We start from the raw sequence: 18,678 nt of genomic DNA on the forward strand, positions 1-18,678 counted from the left end.
CAAGACAGTTTATGGCCCCTTCTTCTTCGCTGAGAGAACTGTCACTGGTATCACCTACCTCGACATGCTGCAATTGTGGCTTATGCCACAACTTGAAGCTGATAGCAGGGACTTCATCTTCCAAGAAGATGGTGCTCCACATCATTACCACAATGTGGTACGAGATTATCTGAATGAGACGTTGCCACATCGCTGGATGGGCCGTGGGGCGGCCGCTGACCAAGTGCTACTCCCGTGGCCACCACGATCACCGGACTTGACACCTTGCGATTTTTTCTTGTGGGAATACATCAAGGATAGTGTTTATGTTCCACCTCTACCACAGAACCTTGACGAATTGAGACACTGCATCGTAGCAGCTGCTCTTACCATCACTCCTGATATTCTGGGTCAGGTATGGGCAGAATTGGACTATCGATTAGATGTGTGTTGTGTGACACAAGGTGGACACATAGAACATTTATAACTAGTGGGGGAAAAAAAAAAAAAAAACTTTCAGAGTTTTTCTTTTACGTGGTATATAATTTGTTACCTAATTCTTAGCCATTTCACTGTACCGATTTTTTGAAATATTTCACGGAATTTATAATTATCCTGTATATTATTCAAGCAAATAATCTAAGAGGAGACTACAATTTCACAACTATACAATAGCTTTATTTGACCATGAAACTTACATAATAAAAATATGGAAGCTATGTACTAAACCACCTCATAATTTAGTAAATTTATATAAAGGCACTGTACTCTAGAACACACAAACACAACAAAAGTGCATCCATGAGAAAGTGAAAAATGTTGAAACTCTCTTAATAATTGTCTAACTAAAGCTGATTTAAAATCATTACATTTGTTCCTGAAAACAAAGGTAATTCGTAATGTGAGACCAGCACAGTAGGCCTACATAAATTTACCTAGACAAAAACTAACAAAAAGTTAAAGCCCTATCTTTGGTTCTGGGATTTACATACAAATCCTTCTCAGCTTGAAAATTATCTGAAGGCAATCATCATTCAAACTGATATATCTCCTTGAAATTCATTGTACAAAAAATCAATGGAAACAAAAAAATTAAACTCTCCAGTTGGTAAGGAAAAAAAATTAATTAACACTAAAGACAGAAAAAATCTTAAAATAGTTTTAACTTTTTAGTGATATATTAGTCTTGATCACAGCACAAAAAAGTCAATTAGTATTCAAGAATTCAACATTAGAAGCCCAATATAATGCAGCTATTAGAGCATGTAGATATTTACAACTTATCCACATATAAGTGAATGACTTGCATAAATCTTAAGTTGTCAATATAGTTGGTTCTTAAAAAACCCACATAGAATTTTTTTTTTTTTTTTTTAAAGAATTTTAGGTTTTATAAGAACTGGTGCTTAGTTCTTGTTGTAATTTTTACTTGAGTTTAAATTACTGTATTAAAGCTATGGCACATCAATACAAAAAACTCACTAAGGATGGCACTACATTTACTAAAAATAAAAATCAGCATAAAAATGGTGACATCTCTGTGGATAAATGAGGAGCTTTCGTGCAAAACTTGACATGTCAGTCACCAATAAAAATGTATGTTTCACATGTTTTGGGACCCTTTTTCTGAGGCGAAGAACACTACCATCTTACGATGATATAAAACCCAACATACCCAAGCCAATTACAAGTGTAAAGTATGTTTTTTTTTGTGAAAATCTCAATATGTCCCACTTATCGGATACATAACTTAAAGAACATGCTCTAAATGAAGTTGTGGTAGGCCATATTTGATTTACTCTTTCGTAGGAAGATTATATTATGACATGTAAGGAAATACATAGGAAGTCTAAAAGATACATAGTCACTACAAAATAACAAAATCCAGTCAAATATACCTGCCACGAGATGCGAACATAAACTAATTGCACAAAATGTATAACAATTCAGTTTAAAAACCACTCCAAAAAAAAAAAAAAGCTATGTGCTATGTTCCTCCGAAACATATTTTGCAATGACTTCAACATTGACTTCAGATCCCCACCGTCAGATGTATGCACTTGCTGCTTATGATTACAAAATGATATACTTAATGCAAAGATCCCCAAAAGAAACAGGCTTTGATAATTGGAAAAAGAATTCACAAACTATGGTATAATGCATTTTATAGTTTTGACACTGTGTTTTGATATGCAGCAAGTACAATCTCTGCTAGAAACACCTATTCAAAGAAGCATTCTTTGCACGCCAGGGGTTCAATGTTTTGTATGTTGTTGGATGGATTCAAAAAATCCAACTTTTTATACGTGGACGGAAGATTTGGCTAGATGTGGGGCAAGAGAAGTAGAATCAGCAGTGTTAAATAATTTGACCAGTCCTAATTTGTAAGGGATTGAAACTGTTTGCTTATTTTGTGATGGATGTGGAGCACAAAATTGAAATTCCCATGTTGTACACACATTAATGTATTGGCTTAAAAATTTAGCACCAGTGAATGTGAAGGGCATACTATTAGTGTTTCCAGTTTGGAGCCACAGCTTTCTGCCAGCCAATAGGGTGTTTGACAGAGTTGAAAAATTCTTCAGAAGATAAGCTTTGATTTTTTCTAAAGAGGAGTACCACCAACTATATTCAGAAGTAGGTGAGGGTTAAGGATTTTGGGAAGCTCTATGATATTAAACAATTGTTTGATGTTTATAAGAAACTATCTGGCATCAGCGAGATGATGAGAATTTAAATTAGAAAATTTCATACCAATGACAACTTACTGTGCAAAGTGAAAAGTCAAACTTATAAAATTGACTTGAACGAAACATACATATCACTGTTGAAAGAGGGAAAAGGGATGGTACTAAGTTACATATAAATCCTTTATGTAATCACATAAAACCAGAAGCAAAGAATATCACTTCCCTGCTAACGAAAAATTCAGGGTCAACTGGCCATCACAGGAAAAACTTATTTTTTTACAAAATGTTCCTTAAAACTGCTCCTCCAGTTGATACTTGTGATAATGATGTCACTGACATAGGTTTACATGTGTAATTTATAATGTAGTGGTTTATGATTTCATTTATCTGTTCGAATAAACATTGTGGTTGGTGCTGAACAAAACATGTTGAGTCAACTTCCAGCATGCCACCATAAGTAGGTAGTAGATTTAGTCATATTTTGTACGTCACATCAGCAGAAAGATGTGGCTTCAGTCGGTAAGGGACAAGGCATGCAAATCAGGTTTTATGAAGTGAGCCTCATGCCAGCTTGGACATGCTACAATGCTATTCAAATATAATGCTGCATTTTGTTTTTTAACTGCACATTTACAATCACACACATTCAGTAATTTATAGTTTCATATTGGTTTTACTAACAGAAAAAACTACTTCTATTAATACTACATTAACAAATGTTTTATCCCATTTTTGGAAATTTTCATTGATTCACCTGGTTTTTAAAATCTTACACTTGTAATGACACCTGATATACATGCAATTACTATCATCAGTTGTGTTACTAAAGCAGAGGTGGAAAAATAAACAAAAACAGGCACTACCTTTTCAGTGTAGTTGAAACCATCTTTGGGGGCTTTACCAGTGCTGAATACACTTATTCTTAACCATACAGAATTTTCAAAGTGGAAAATTGAGATGAAATGCTTCGTGTTATTATACTGAGGCTATATTATATTAGGCTTTTAGTGTAATTATTTACAGAGTGACTAACAAACTCGTGATCAAAAAAATTCCACTTTTCCCTGACTTAAACAGATTAGGAAAAAAATTATCTCCGACCACTAAAAATTAATTAATCACCAATAATATTCAAAAAGCCAAATTCAAAATCACGACTCGTAGGCATACCACACTTCACTACTGCAACAGCCCACTACAAATTATTTTATTGCACTACTATTAAAAGTGCTAAAGTCGATGCGTGTGGTCGAAGTGTTGATATAATTATAAGCAAAAAAGAAACGAGAAAAAAACTTTTTGCAACACTTCGATACGGGTTGGAAAACACAAAGATGAGTAGGGGAAATGGTTCAAATCAAAATAAGACTCTACTATAAATTAATTTTTTTTCAGTAATATCATTAAAAAAAATTCCTGATTACCTACCTAAGAAATGTTCTGATTTTCCCTGTTGCTGAAAATACTCTGGATTTTCCCAGCTTTACCTGTTGTTAGCCACCCTGATTTATCAGTCTATTAGAATGTTAAACAAAATACTGGCAATAAATACTCAGTACTTGTATTATACAATGCCTTAAACATGGTAACTGCCACCATCTAATTTTTCGTCCGACAGCCAGGATATGAGCCACGCCGACACCTCGTGCGACAGCCAGAGCCAGCCGACGAACATGCCCTCGAGGATGCCCAGGCCGATGCCCGCGCCCACGTCCAGCAGGTGATGCCTACGCAGCAAGACGCGCGTCAGACACACGCAGGTCGCCCACGCCAGCACCGGCATGGCCACCCACACCGGCACGGGCCACAGCTGCAAGAGGAAGTAGGCGACGAACGCGGCCCTAGAGGCGTGGCCCGACGGGAAGGAAAACTTGTCCGGACCCATCGTCGCAAACATGTCCCCGCGATTGGCCGCGGGCCGACGGCGCCTCGTCACTGCCTTTATGACGGCGACGAGGGCAATGTCCAGCCACAAACCTAGAGCCACAAGTCACAGTCTTAACTCTACTTGTGCTTTATCCCAGCAATGAGGGCACTGTCCAGTCACAAACCTAGAGCCACAAGTCACAGTCTTAACTCTACTTGTGCTTTATCCCAGCAATGAGGGCACTGTCCAGTCACAAACCTAGAGCCACAAGTCACAGTCTTAACTCTACTTGTGCTTTATCCCAGCAATGAGGCAACTGTCCAGTCACAAACCTAGAGCCACAAGTCACAGTCTTAACTCTACTTGTGCTTTATCCCAGCAATGAGGCAACTGTCCAGTCACAAACCTAGAGCCACAAGTCACAGTCTTAACTCTTCTTGTGCTTTATCCCAGCAATGAAGACAATTTCCAGCACCAAACCTAGAGCCACAAGTAACTTGTGCTTTATCCCAACAATAAGGGAATTGTCCAGTCGCAAACCTAGTCACAAGTCATAATCTTACCTAGAGTCAGAAGTCACATTCTTGTGGTTAAACTAGATACATTAGTAAAGTACAAAAGTAAAATTATATTATACTCTGTTCAAGCTACATTATATATATATATATATATATATATATATATATATATATATATAGAGAGAGAGAGAGAGAGAGAGAGAGAGCCAGGTTAGCATGGAGTTAATCAAAGTCTGTATGGGCAGTATTTCTAGTTGTTTACTACCCATGTACAAAACTCACTGAGAGTTTATGAGATTATGAGATTAATGAATTGTAGCAGACAATTAAGTTACCAAAATAAGACACAGTAATTCTAAAGGAGAGCTACTTTTCTGACAAAAATTATAATCAAAATTCCAAAATGCTTCTTTTTTTACTTCCCAAAATGTTTTCCAAGTATTATCTACTGTAGGGCCGCGACGTCTTGGCGTGTCGTTTTGCGGGGAAGCGGGGAAGAGTAAATGAGAGGGGAAGCATCTGCGCGCGCACATCAGCCGCTATGCGGTTCATAGCAAAAACATCAGGCGCCACACTCTCAGTCTGAAGTGAACTATAGAGCCCGACGCAGGACATTCAAGATACAATAAAGTAATACATTGTGGGGAAAGGGGAATTATAAGTAGTGTAATCCAGTGTTGTGATGAAGAAGCTGCCAACAAATGTTTGCTAGTACCTCTTGCAAAAGCAACCCAAAGAGCTGCGTGATACACAGGTATAAGCCAAAGATCAGTTTCGCGCATCCGAAAACACAACAGAGAGACGCCAAATAAAAAAAAAACAACACCAGGCAAAAAAAAAGTATTTATAACTTTAAATAATAATACATACATTATAAATTTTCCAACACATTCCCCATGATTTCACCCGCGGTTTGTTTGTTTTGCACTTGGCAATCTTCCAGACTTTCTGCACAGCTTGTTAGAATATTTGTTAGCTACAAGTGCAGCCGATATTGCTACACATTATATTACATATTATATAACATTATATTACATACATTATACATACATATACATTATATATTTTATGATATATATGATTTTAGGATATAAATACAGTACACTCCCTATTTAACGCGGTTGTCGGGGGACATAACTTTTACCCGCGTTGTTGCATAACCGCGATGTTTCGATGTGACCAAGGTCAAAAGGCATAAAACACCGCCTGTGTTCTAATAGGTCGGCAAGCACGCACAGTATAGACGGCCCGCCTTTGTGCGGACTTTGCATCCGCAGTTTTCACTAAACGCGGGTGAAAAAATAAAAATAATAAATTTTAAAGATAAATATTAAATGTTGAATTTTTTATTTTTTATTTTTCCGCATGCCGCGCACAGTTTGTCGCACGGCCTACGAGCGCGCCACACGCCGCCATACACACGTGCGGGCGTGCGGCACACAAGCTGCTGCCAGTCTCGTGGTGTCAGCCACAGTATCTGCTTCGTCTGAGTGTCCGTAACAAAGTAAGTGAAGTGTGTGCGGTTACACACGATTCTGTGGTCAAAATCTTCTAAATAGAAAGGCCATAGTAATACTTCAAACCGAATATGAATCGCAAAGTACCAAGTTTGATTGACAAAATAAAAAGTATGCAGCAGATACGTGAAAAACGATTCTAGCATTCGTACAATATAAAATAAAGAATCGTCTATCGTGTAAAGTGGTTAAACTTTGTTATCCATGCTTACAGTAAATTATAAATGGTCACATGTGGGATACAAAAATTGTGCCAAAATAATTTTAGCGCAATCAGTGGCGCCGTATTAAAAAGTCTGTTAAACGTTGTCTTTACTTATTCCATCAAACGCTGTGTCGAGTTGCTGAGTGTGTGTGGCTCGGATCGGCAAGTGTTATATTCCCCAGCCTCTGGTTAAAGGTCGGGAGACCGCTACACTTAAACATATCCGGGACTTGTTTACTACCTCACGGCAAAAGTGGTACAGTATGGTTCACGTAAGTATTGGACCACTGGGAATTCCTCGGCAAAGATTAAAAATACGCTAGCTGATTTACTTTACTATTTAATGTTAAAACATTATACCAAAGTAAAAAGATGAACGTGTATATTACAACGAATAATATTACGTCTGTAGGTTCAAGTTGTAACAAAACATTTATATGTCTCCGCTTGTCAACACACGTGACCACGAGAAGAGTGCAGACGGAAATGAGTGAACTACTCAAGGTCACTAGACTTCCCCCCTTTCGGCTTAATCGCCCCTCTCAACACTGGCGCTTATATTGCACTCCTCCCGTCTACCCGGGTGTCTTGGTCGCATATTCTCGGCTCGCCTCTCCCCTCCCAGCGCTTGCCGTCAACCAAACCTATCCAAAATCAATCCCCAGCCGAGTCACGCTGGATAATGTCGCTGGACGGTGGGCTTTATCGGGTCCCCTGTCCGATGCTTTATTTGTGGGTTAAAAAAATGTTAAGAACTAGTGTTTCAGAAAATAACACTGGGCTGGATTGGACCATAATTTGAAAACACTACAAGATAGAGGAATAATGTACGGAGATATCTTATTTAGAATTTCACTGCGGACATTTTCTACGCCTAGGCTTTTTTCTGCCCGATGCTTAGTTTGTGAGTTACAACGCAAAATTATCTTAATCGGCTGTCAACCATTTATTCCATTATTATTACAGTAGAACCTCGTTAATCCGTGACGCGCTAATTCGGGAATCGGATAATCCGGGACGATTTAAAAGTGCAGAAAAAAAAAGAGAAGTAAAAATTGTCAGCGCTTAAAATTCACGTCACGCGGGCCGGCGGCCGGCAAACACTGCAAGCCTTCGCATGGGCCGCCAAACTCTGCAACGCTGTTTGTACCGACCCTTTGTGTCGTCCCCCTTTCAGCTGTCACATTTGTCACTCTTTAAACTTGAGGGGGATGTCCTGACTTCTGCTTCCCGTCTCCCTTTGTTTGTTTCCACCCGCCAACGCACGGCAGGCGCCTGGCGAGTGACGTGTCTGGCTGGCATTCGGCTGGACGAAGTGGGATGAAGGGGGGAGGGGGGGGGGGGGGCTACCCAAAATTTATGTGTGCAAGTTCAGCACGATCTTATCTTTCTCTCTTCGGCTGTTGTAAATGACCGTGAACTAATAGCTAAGCAGTGCCGTATTTTTTTAAGCCGTGACTAATTCGAAGACGGCCCTTACCGTGAACGGATATCCGGGTTTATTACTTTTTTTTTTTACAGGATTTTAATTATCCGGGCATCGGCGTGTCCCAATTAACACGAATAATGGAGATTTTACTATTTTTTATCCATCTGCTGCCAAGGCGCAGTAAGCCTCGGTAGATGTTACGTCACATGACCTTGGCCTTAACCCAGCTGCACGCCGGTGTCTGAGAAGCTTGACAAGACCTTCCGGGCTTTTAATCGCTAGTCCGTGAAATTCGGTAATCCGTGATTATCTCGGTCCCGACCATCACGAATTAACGAGGTTCTACTGTGTTGTTATTATTATTATTATTATTATTCATATCTGATTGGGGGACATGGTTTGACCCGCGATATACCCGATTCCGCGATCTATCGGGGCGCGGTATACCGGGAGTTTACTGTATATTAATGTATATTATATTAAATATATTATTTATTTACAATTTATATGTATATATTTACATATATATCACTTCTTTATTTGACCGTGAAACAGCCTCTCATGTTTAATTATTCATTTCAGGCCAAAAAAAACTGGGTAACGTTTTTTGTCAGTAGATGACTTTGATAGAAGTGATCAGAGACACTATCCACGAATTTTATGCAGTAAAAAAAGTGGTTCCCACAACAAGGAAACTACTATGGGTCAATGTTTTATAAAATACCCGAGGATGGTTTGTTAGAAATATGGTTTTCGGCCCCCTCGAAAAGACTAAAATGGTTCTTTCAGAGTGCTGTTATGGAAAAAATACCAACCCGAGTGCATAAAAGTGGTAAGGTACTTGACGTGCGTAAAAGTGTCATGTCGATCGTCTTCACGTTCCAGCCAAACCAAATGGAAAAGAAAGCATCAGCGAGGGAGTTACCTGCAAGTCTTAATTAATTGTGTTTCCTACAGCAACCCACAATTACATATTTAGTTCTTAACTTTAAAGTATTGTATAGCTATGTTTAACTATGTTTAACTAAGCTGCCCAGTCGAGCAAATAGTGCAATACCTTTAAATAATAATTTTACCGTGAAGCATTATCACATCTTTGTATCATTAAGATCTGCGCTGTGTTGCACCGTACGTGAGATTGTTCTCGACCAATGTTTTCGGAACGGCATGAAGACTTCCAGGCCGTTGCTATCAGCGGAGCAGGCAAGGCGGGACGTGTCGATTACAAGGTCGCTGAGCTCTAGGGAGTCGACCCGTCAAGACGTCGTGGCCCTACAGTAAGAGGGCATTGTGATACTATAAGTAGTTTAACAGTAAGTGATCATTTTAAAGAGTGGTTATGTTAGGTACATTAAAAAAGAGTAAAATTGTGAGACTGGTTGGGTAGTGGTTAGGTTCATTAAAAAATACTTAACAGTGTGGACGGTTGTTTATGTTAGGTTTCTTACATTAGATTTACTTTTAAAGTGTGTTAAGTGTTTGTTAGCTTCATTAAAAAAAACAATAAAATAGTAAGGATGTAACGTGTGTACCTGCGTACACATGCAAAGGTTAGTGCCCCTGACTTGTCAATGAATACCACCCGCGCAACAGCGAGCGCGCGGCCGTTCAGACGCCGCGGCAGGAGGTCGGCCGTCGTCGGACGAGTTCGTGCGCCGTCGGCTGCGCGCGGATCTGGATGGAAACGGAAGTTGGGCTGGCTTCCTCCGAATAGACGAGACTGTTCTTCCCGCTCGTCAGGGAAGTCAGCGCGTATAAAGGGCATGCGCCAAGTCAACTGAGGAGCAGAACAACTGGGACATCAACGGGCAGGCTGCCACGCTGCTCCGACACCGCTCGCCGGCCTACACCGTCAAACTACCACGGAGTTGCTGCCGCCAGAGGACCAAGAAGAATTCGACTGGGTGAGACAGCTTCAAGTTGTAAACTGGAATTTAGACAGTTAAGATAAAGTGCCGCTGTATTTGGCATAAAATTCTTGAGAGTGGTTATTAACTAAATTCGAAGGTCCAACGACAAGGGCAAGAGGGCACCCGATAGCAACTTCCGTGAGGGCCGAGCGAGCTGGTGTAGTGACACTATTACGACCCGATCACGACACTTAAAAACTATATGGACTTTAATACTCCACATCCTGTAATGAAGAATCGTAGCCATAACGATCCGAAGATAGTACTTACGGCATGACTATTAGCGGATACAAGGGACGGCGCGCACGATAAGAATTACGTGTTACGGAAGCAACGTGTAGGGGGGTTCACGTGGTAGCGGTGGAATAGAAACATAAAACTGATTGTATAGACATAGTCTCGTGCTATGTTACGTTGTATTAATGTGAGTGTTGTTAATCTTAACCAAGGGTTGTGTGCTATAAGGTTAAAGAAATAAATGTAACCACCTGTAAAGTACAATGTACATGGACTAAGGACCTGGAGTTAATGATAAGAGAATTAGTCATTAAGGTTATGAATGTTCGTGGTGACTAACACTTTGTATTTTTCAAGCCTCTGCAGGTTAGATTGACGGCGTACTGGTCGTAGGCTGTGATGAGCTCACGCCTCGACAGAATTAAGGCTATTGTATTTACATGTTTCATAATTATTTACAGAGTGTTAATTCGTCTGTCTTGTGTTGTAGTGGGATCATGTATCAGCCGTTCGACATCACAAGGACCCGGCTTATTTACGACACATGTCAGTTTGAGATTCAATGAAATACGTGTTTGTGTTATTGGGCTTGTTAATAAATTATCCTTGGAATGAATTCTTGGCAGCTAATTTACGAACCACACGCAAACGTTCTTTTTCCTCGTTAGGGTTTTCCTTTGTTTATAGTAAAACCCGTGACAAGGATGTTTAATTATATTAAGTTAGCTACATTATATTAGTAATTCCTAACCATTTGCTCAAACAATATTTCAGGATTTTTAATGTAGCTAACCTAACTTAAATGATCTTCTTCACAATATCACAGTATTTGTAATATGTAACCTAGCCTCCCCACTTGTATCACAACACGCTCTTAAGGTTCGTATCTATACGCGTGAGAATTCGGTATGTGTCCGGATAACCTTGAACGGAGCGCCCTGGAGGCGGAGTTTGTAGCTGGGGGCGTCACCGTTCTTGGCTCGCCGCGTATCTACAGTGGGTAGGGAGGGGATGACGGCGCGTTACCCCCCCTCTCTCGCAGACAGTCGGCTGCACGCTGCAGGCGCCGTGGAGGAAGGAGGGCTGGTCTCCACCGTCAGTTCTGAGAATGTACCTGTGTTTGGCTTTCGTCCCAGCACATTCATATGCTACTACGTAGGCTATGCACATTAGACCTAGCCCAGGAATATAGGCAAATGACTATAATCTATGGCAAATTTGTCGAAAGCTTAACTTTTGCACAGCTGTACAATTTAATTTGTCTAACAACATATCAAAACTTTACCGTTTAAAACTGAGTATGTAATGTCAAAAACGTGCAATGAAGACATTGTTGAAATTTGTACGCAGTGTACTGAAAAATTATTTCTTGCTCACACAATTTCTGTCACAGAAATTGAACAACAATAATAATACAAACTGAAAACTTCATGCTAAGGACGTATACATGAATTGACCGTAATTTTTATCTAACGCTACTCTGTAAAGCGATAAATTCCTGAAATTAAAGTTTTTTGTTATGGTTACTGGAAATTAAATATTATTTGAAAATATTCGTACGTCCTTGCAAAATACATGCTATAGACACACTTCTAAGGGCCGGTTTCACCAACTTAGTTTAAGCAAATTAATCTCGATTAGTTTCAATATAAACGCGTTTTGTCGATTCTGCGTTTCACCACATGCGTAATCTCGATTTTCCAGAGTAAAGCGAGATTTTATATTAACTGGCCATGTTCATCCAGTTTGCGCAGCTAATCTCGCTTAACGTATGTAAACAAATGGCTCCAGCAGCTTACAATGTTATATTTGAAGAAGATTCGGATGGAGATGATTTTATTCCCTTGCGTCGACCTCGTACAATTCGCGAAAGGAGTAATTATTTTGAAATCTATGATGAAGTGGACTTCAGAACCCATTTCCGTCTGTCGAAACAGTCTGCACATAGACTGATCTAACAAAACTGTCTTCTCATTTGGCGAAAGATTTCGACTTCTTTGTCGCTTTTCTTTAATTACAGCTGAAAATGCACCATTGCCAATCATGTTTATATGCGATATGACAGTTTCCACGGTATTACTATTTTTTTTTTTTTTTTTTTTGGGTTGATGCGACCACCATAAATTACGCTGCATCTACAAGAGGAAAAACAAATACATATTCGGGTATCTCCGACAGATATTCGGGTATATTCGCTAGGAAATGGGTGTTTTTATGTGGAAGGCATTTATAAATCGAGTTTTAGAAATCTCGATTAATTTAAACTTGTGTAACGATGGTGAAACACACGTCGGAATTAAACTTACGATTATTCTTCATCTAGTTTTGTAAATCTCGTTTTGTAACAAAATCAAACCTGCTTGGTGAAACCGGCCCTAAAACTGTTTTTGAGATTTCCCTCTGCTTTACCTTTGTGTGACATGTAGCTGACCTTGTATTATATTAAAAATATTCATGTTTCTTATTTATAACGACAGAATTCATTTTATCATCGGAAAACGTCAGGTACTTCAGTTTTCCTTCGTTCGTGGTTTCTCTTAGATCCTTTTCGTATGCTGATGCTGGGCACTTTATTTCCACTATTGTATGACTTCCAATGAGGCCATCAGGTGCAGCACCGATGAAGGGGTGATTTTATTCTGCTTCAATTAACTAAAACTATTATGTGGAAACAGAAACAATCGGTGAATATTCACTAATTCATTTGTGAAATATTGACACTTTTAAACGAAATCTGTTAATATTCACTGTTTTAACATATATTATTTTCACAGATTCAAATTGTTGAAACTGCTTCATCCATCTTTGTGAATTAGTGAACTTTCAATAATTCAGATTTAGAGTGTATGCTGTCAAAATCATACTGGCGCAAAATTAGAACTGTCAAAAATTAGCTTTTTTTTGAAACTGATACAGAGGTAATACACATATTTTTGGATGTCTGTGTTCTGGCCGTCACATCTATATCCATGCTGATAAATTGAAACTGAGATAGACACAATTGGATATTTAGGTATGTTAACTTATACGAATAGATTACAATACGAAGAATAAAAACGGATATAGAACAAATGTTAGGCCTATATTTACTTAGCTACCTACTGAAAGTGAGGGAGGGTAAAAATGTCACAGTGCAAGTATGAAACGTGCTCAGGAGGAAAGACAAATAAAAAAGAAAGCAAGTTAATGATATGATTATCTGTGCCCCTGCGAAACTTACTTATTACGAGAGGTTACTTTTGCCTGTGCATACTCAGTCAAGTAAGATATATATAATTTAATTTGTATATGTAATTTGGTAAATTAGGAAGTTATTTTTTAATTTTATTAAATAGTTTCAGATATCCTAAATCTGTTACAAATAACCAAGGTAAAAAAAGATTTAGTTTATGATGAATTAATATTTTGGGATTTTTGTAAATTTCTGAGTTTTCTGCAATTACGTATTTTGCAGAAACTTGCTATTGTATGCCTTAATTAATTTTTATGTGTATATATTAATATATATTTATTTGTACGGTAGAATTACGCTAATCCGGACGCCGCTAGTCCGGACATCCGGTTAATCCAGACGAATCTTTAAAAAACGTTTTGTGACACAGAAAAATGAGAAATTACAATTCTAAGAGAGGGTCCGCTTGCCCTCAGTCGCCTGAAGTCTTATATACATATGTACTTTATGATGAATAAACGTTAGTTTCATCAATAATATATATATATATATATATTCCTTTTGGCTATAAAGCTTGTTTTTGAAACATTTTAAAGTGGTTTTCGTTTCATCCGTACATTCGGTGATCCAGACAGGGTCCGGTTCTGACAAGTCCGTATTAGCGAGACTCTACTGTATATACTAATATTTTTTTGTTATGGAAGTTGTATTACCTGCGATTAATCTGAGACTACATAGTTTTAAAACGTGGACACACGTTGATTTTTTTTTAATTTCAGAACAGAGCAGATTTGTTATCAGAACTAGAATTATATCATAGGTTATGAGCATGTTATAGATAACATCAATATTATGAAATACTTAATTTTTAATTATGTCCTGAAGTTTTTGACGAGTTACAAAAACACGTTTTAATGGATTTCTGGCATGCTGCAAACTTTAAGGTTTTGGTTACATCAGATTTCGGTAAACGTTTTAGGTGTACTAACGGTCCTGAGTAACAGAGAAGGTATATTACAAGTATTTACCAGTGATAATTCCTGTTGTATACAAAATAAAATAGCCGAACAAAAACATTGCATTTTTTTAGTGACTGAAATTAATTGCAGTAGGTTATTGCAAAACCACATTCTAACACAAATTATGTAGGAAGACGGTACCTATGCACAGAAGCTTATATTTTTGCAACTTCAGTTTTTATTTGGTTTGAGAAATACTTTATAATGTGTTTGAAAACAAATAAGAAAAAAAGGTTGGTAATGATATGTAATGTGCCAAGTTCAGCAGGCTGTGGTGGAATTCTACCATGCCATCACACGGGGAATAATCATTGAGAGAAAAATGTTTACAATAATTAATGGCAATCCTAAACAGAACAAACATGAGACGTAATATTTTCATCCTAAAATATCACGAGGAACATTTTCATAAGGCCTTGTTTTAAAAAATTCATAGGCCTACGTATCTACATAGTTCTCTTATTGTTGCTGATAATAACTATCACATCGCCACGAGCACTGTTCCATTAACTGCTCCTGTGCTGACCAAATAATTAGCCAAAACATTGAAATTGTTATTGCAACTACGGTAAAAGGATTATTTTATATGGTAGTTAATTTTTTAGATTCCCCATTTTTGCTTTTGAATAGCTATGGTAGGCCGAGAAGATGTTTAACAGATAATTATGTCCCATGGCCTCTTTAAATACTCATCCACATGTAAATAGTAGGTCTTACATACTCTACACGGTTGATGATCGAGGAGTTACACACCAGTTTCCATATTTTTTTCCCCTTATAAATTATCGTCATTTAAAACGCAACAAGTCAGTACAAAGATGTAGGCACGCAAAGTAAAACAACAAAAGGGTAATTTGGTGTTAATAAGTCAGCAATTATTAGGCCTGCAACTGCATAAAACTTCCACTTTATGTTTATACAGTAATTACATCGTCACTATTTCTGAAACTGTGTGACACAATAATTCCAATAAACAATACCTCATCTTTAATATGAGATGCAGACAAAGTTTTAGAATACACATTGTACTACTTATCACACAATATTACAATATGTTCGCAATAACAACACTAAATGTCTGCATAGTTACAGCACTATCACACATACATTGGCATACTATTGATAAATTACAATATTAACTTAGCCTCCTAATGCTAACGCTTTGTAACAGATTATTTTGCGTTCGGTTTCTCTCTTATCACAACACTTGAATACATGGTTATTTATTCATATTCGTAGGCCTATTCATATAGCAAATGTAGCCAAATTGAAGAATCATTTCTTTCTGGCCTGCATATTCAAGGAACATGATTCTTTTTCTCTGAGCGTTAATTTAACTTTAATGATTTGTTTGAAGTTAAATTCAGAGTAGTTTTAATTATATGCATACGCTTTTGCAGAGATATTATGCTGACTTATTGTGCCAACATATAATGCATACAGAATGTCCTGAAACGGCAGTATAATAAAGCACACCACGATATTCCTGGACAAAATTGGAGACGAAAATGTTAGTGGCAAAATGTTGTACGGCAACATTTTTCGCATGCAAAGTGACAGCACATCATGCCGGTTATTCCTCTCTTACGCTCAACAAATATAATACAACTACCGTTCTAGCGAATGATAATTTTTGGACTGACCATAATTTGAACCCGCGTACTCAGTTAGTATGAAACCTATTGAGCGCAAGAGGCGACTATCCGCATGCTGTGTTGCCACATTGTATGAAAAAAAAAAAATTGGTTGTCTGTAAAGTGGGTTTACGGATGATAGTTTAACGTGACGTCATAACAAAATATTGATGAAATGATTGATCCAGAAGAAAATGAAATATCATATTCGGCCTGAGACTGAGCCGTAATAGGTTTTTGCAACCAAACCATTTAGGCATTAAAAATATTATATCCTTTGAGGAAGAATTTTTTTCAAAATATGTCTATCTTTTGTATGATAAATTCTACCTCTGCATACTTTTATGAATAAAATTGAATCATTTTTATTGAATTATCACTATTTTGTATGGATACAAAGAAGGAGTGAAATGAAATCTACAATTTAATTAATAAATTTACTTTTATTTCTGAGACGCACTTAGGTCCCTCCCTAACCCGGACCCCTCCCAAACACACTTAGTTTTTAGTTAGGTTAGGAAAAAAATAATAAACAGGACACATCCGTAGTGGGACAATTTTTCGTGCGTGCAGCCAGCGTTCATCGATTTATTAGACGTTGTCACGTCAAAAATGTTGTCATTTTGCCCACCATTCACGTGCGGTGTGCTAAATTTACGGCCGTTTCAGGACATCCTGTACATAGTCTATAGTTTCTATATAGTCTATATATATTATTAATTCACACAAAATATAGCCTAGCCTACTCATTTATGAACATGTCATCATACAATTGATAGTTATAGCCACCTAATACTATAATCCAGTTTAGAATACTAATTAATGCATCACAGGATTTGCATCAAAATGCAAAATTAAAACACTAAGTGATATATTTGAAGGAAGGATAAATTACTCTTGTTACATGACATCGGTGAACAACATTCAAAATCCAACAATATTGATTAATAAACATTTACTCCTTAGAAACACAGTTCTGCTAAGGCAGTTGTTTGTGATCCACAAATAATGTACATAATATTATAAACTTAATCAGGTAAAATGACTTATATGTCAGTCTACTACTTTTCCTATGCGCAGCATGTTCTTGGAGTCCAGCAGACTGTTACGGACTTGTTTGCATAATTTATTTCTTGTTGAAAAATGGGTCCCTAATCTCCATAGTTCATGTATGTCTGGGGTCGACAAGTTCTGGGAGCAAACATTCTTCATAGAACTTGACCAATTTAGGTTCCATTTCATTCTTCCAGAATATATCGTCTCTTTCTATTCTTATAATAACCATTTCTTGTTCTTTGATGTCCATATACCGAAAAGGCATACATTTTGATCTGTTATGTGGAGCTGTCCTTGTATTTGGTAATAATATTCGTTACATTTTTTCAGTTGTAATTCGTTTCCAACAAGTGACAGATATTTTATTTTCCCTTCGGCAACTGATTCCGCAACGTTTCTACCAGCTGCTGAAGAAGGAAATTTAATTTCTACAAGCCCATCTTGTCCTTCTAGGGCGTCAGGTGTTGCTCCTAAAAAGATTCGTCTCAAGCCGAACGCTCCGCGCCCTCGCTTGCACGCTCGGCTCAGGCGGAACGTGACAATGAGTCATGCCTTTTCGTGCGTGCAGCCGGCGTTCATCGATTTATAAGACGTTATCACGTCAAAAACATGTAAGCCAATTTTTATTTTTTATTTTTAGGTTCAAAAGATAAGTTATATCAATATTTAAACCCAGTTTAGCACAGTTTAGTTAGTTATTCGGAGATAAAAGCATATTTTATTTATAAAAATTGGTTTGCGTTATAAAAAAAGGAACCTATGTCTTGACAATGCCCGTCTGTAACATCAAGTGTATCCCTAAAGTTACTCTTCTTTTTATGAGTGGGTACATTTATTTTCTTCACAAATTCAATACGTGAATTCATACCTTTCAGTGTTTCAACTGTGCTTTTATTTTAACTTTTTTTTTTTAACAGATTCCCGATGAAGAAGTTTTGACAAATTAAATGGGTGAAAAAATCAGTCAATCTCTGAATGTTCAATGGTTCCGATTTGGAGTGTAGCATCAAATAATTTTTTTAATAATACAGGTACTCACATACATGTAACAGTTTAGAAGTAAATGCCATACCTTGCTTTCCTTTCGAAAAGATATAGCTGCTGTTTCATCTACTGTATTTGAGCTGATATCAGTGCAATTTTCGTCTATTACTTCGTTGTCAGTAACACGTGCGGACCAGTACAAAGCGCCTTCCTCTGTCTCCAGTAGCTGCAGGGGTGACTGAAGTAACGCGAAGGATTTAGGAGACGTCATGTACACACATTAAATAGTGATCTGAACATGGAAATTTATTTCAGATTAAAAGGTTTGAGTAAAAACCAGTTTTAAGTTGATTTAACCAGTTAGAATGTCTAACATATGATGTAAAAAGTATTTGAAGAAGATACATGCTGAATTGTTTGTTTAAAACAGACAAAATTATTTTTAAAAATTTAAACAATAT

The 18,678-nt window shown here is 37.6% G+C and overlaps 1 protein-coding gene and 1 long non-coding RNA gene across 6 annotated transcripts in view; one reads left to right on the plus strand and one right to left on the minus strand.

Annotated features, from left to right (window-relative positions):
• Nucleotides 1-635: 635 nt before the first annotated feature.
• Nucleotides 636-18,678, minus strand: part of LOC134546368 (polyisoprenoid diphosphate/phosphate phosphohydrolase PLPP6) — a 51,489-nt gene continuing 33,446 nt past the window's right edge. For all 5 annotated transcript variants that reach the window (XM_063389165.1, XM_063359409.1, XM_063359410.1 and 2 more), the window contains exon 4: nt 636-4,646. In XM_063389165.1, coding sequence (XP_063245235.1) covers nt 4,246-4,646 — 401 coding nt within the window. In that variant the 3' untranslated portion in view covers nt 636-4,245. The remainder of the gene's footprint in view (nt 4,647-18,678) is intronic.
• On the plus strand, nt 9,404-10,968 carry LOC134527074 (uncharacterized). The gene is made up of 2 exons (XR_010074068.1): nt 9,404-10,109; nt 10,843-10,968. It is a non-coding gene; the product is annotated as an uncharacterized LOC134527074 (long non-coding RNA).

The sequence above is a fragment of the Bacillus rossius genome, chromosome 1 (genome assembly GCF_032445375.1).
Source record: "Bacillus rossius redtenbacheri isolate Brsri chromosome 1, Brsri_v3, whole genome shotgun sequence".
Lineage (NCBI taxonomy): Eukaryota > Metazoa > Arthropoda > Insecta > Phasmatodea > Bacillidae > Bacillus > Bacillus rossius.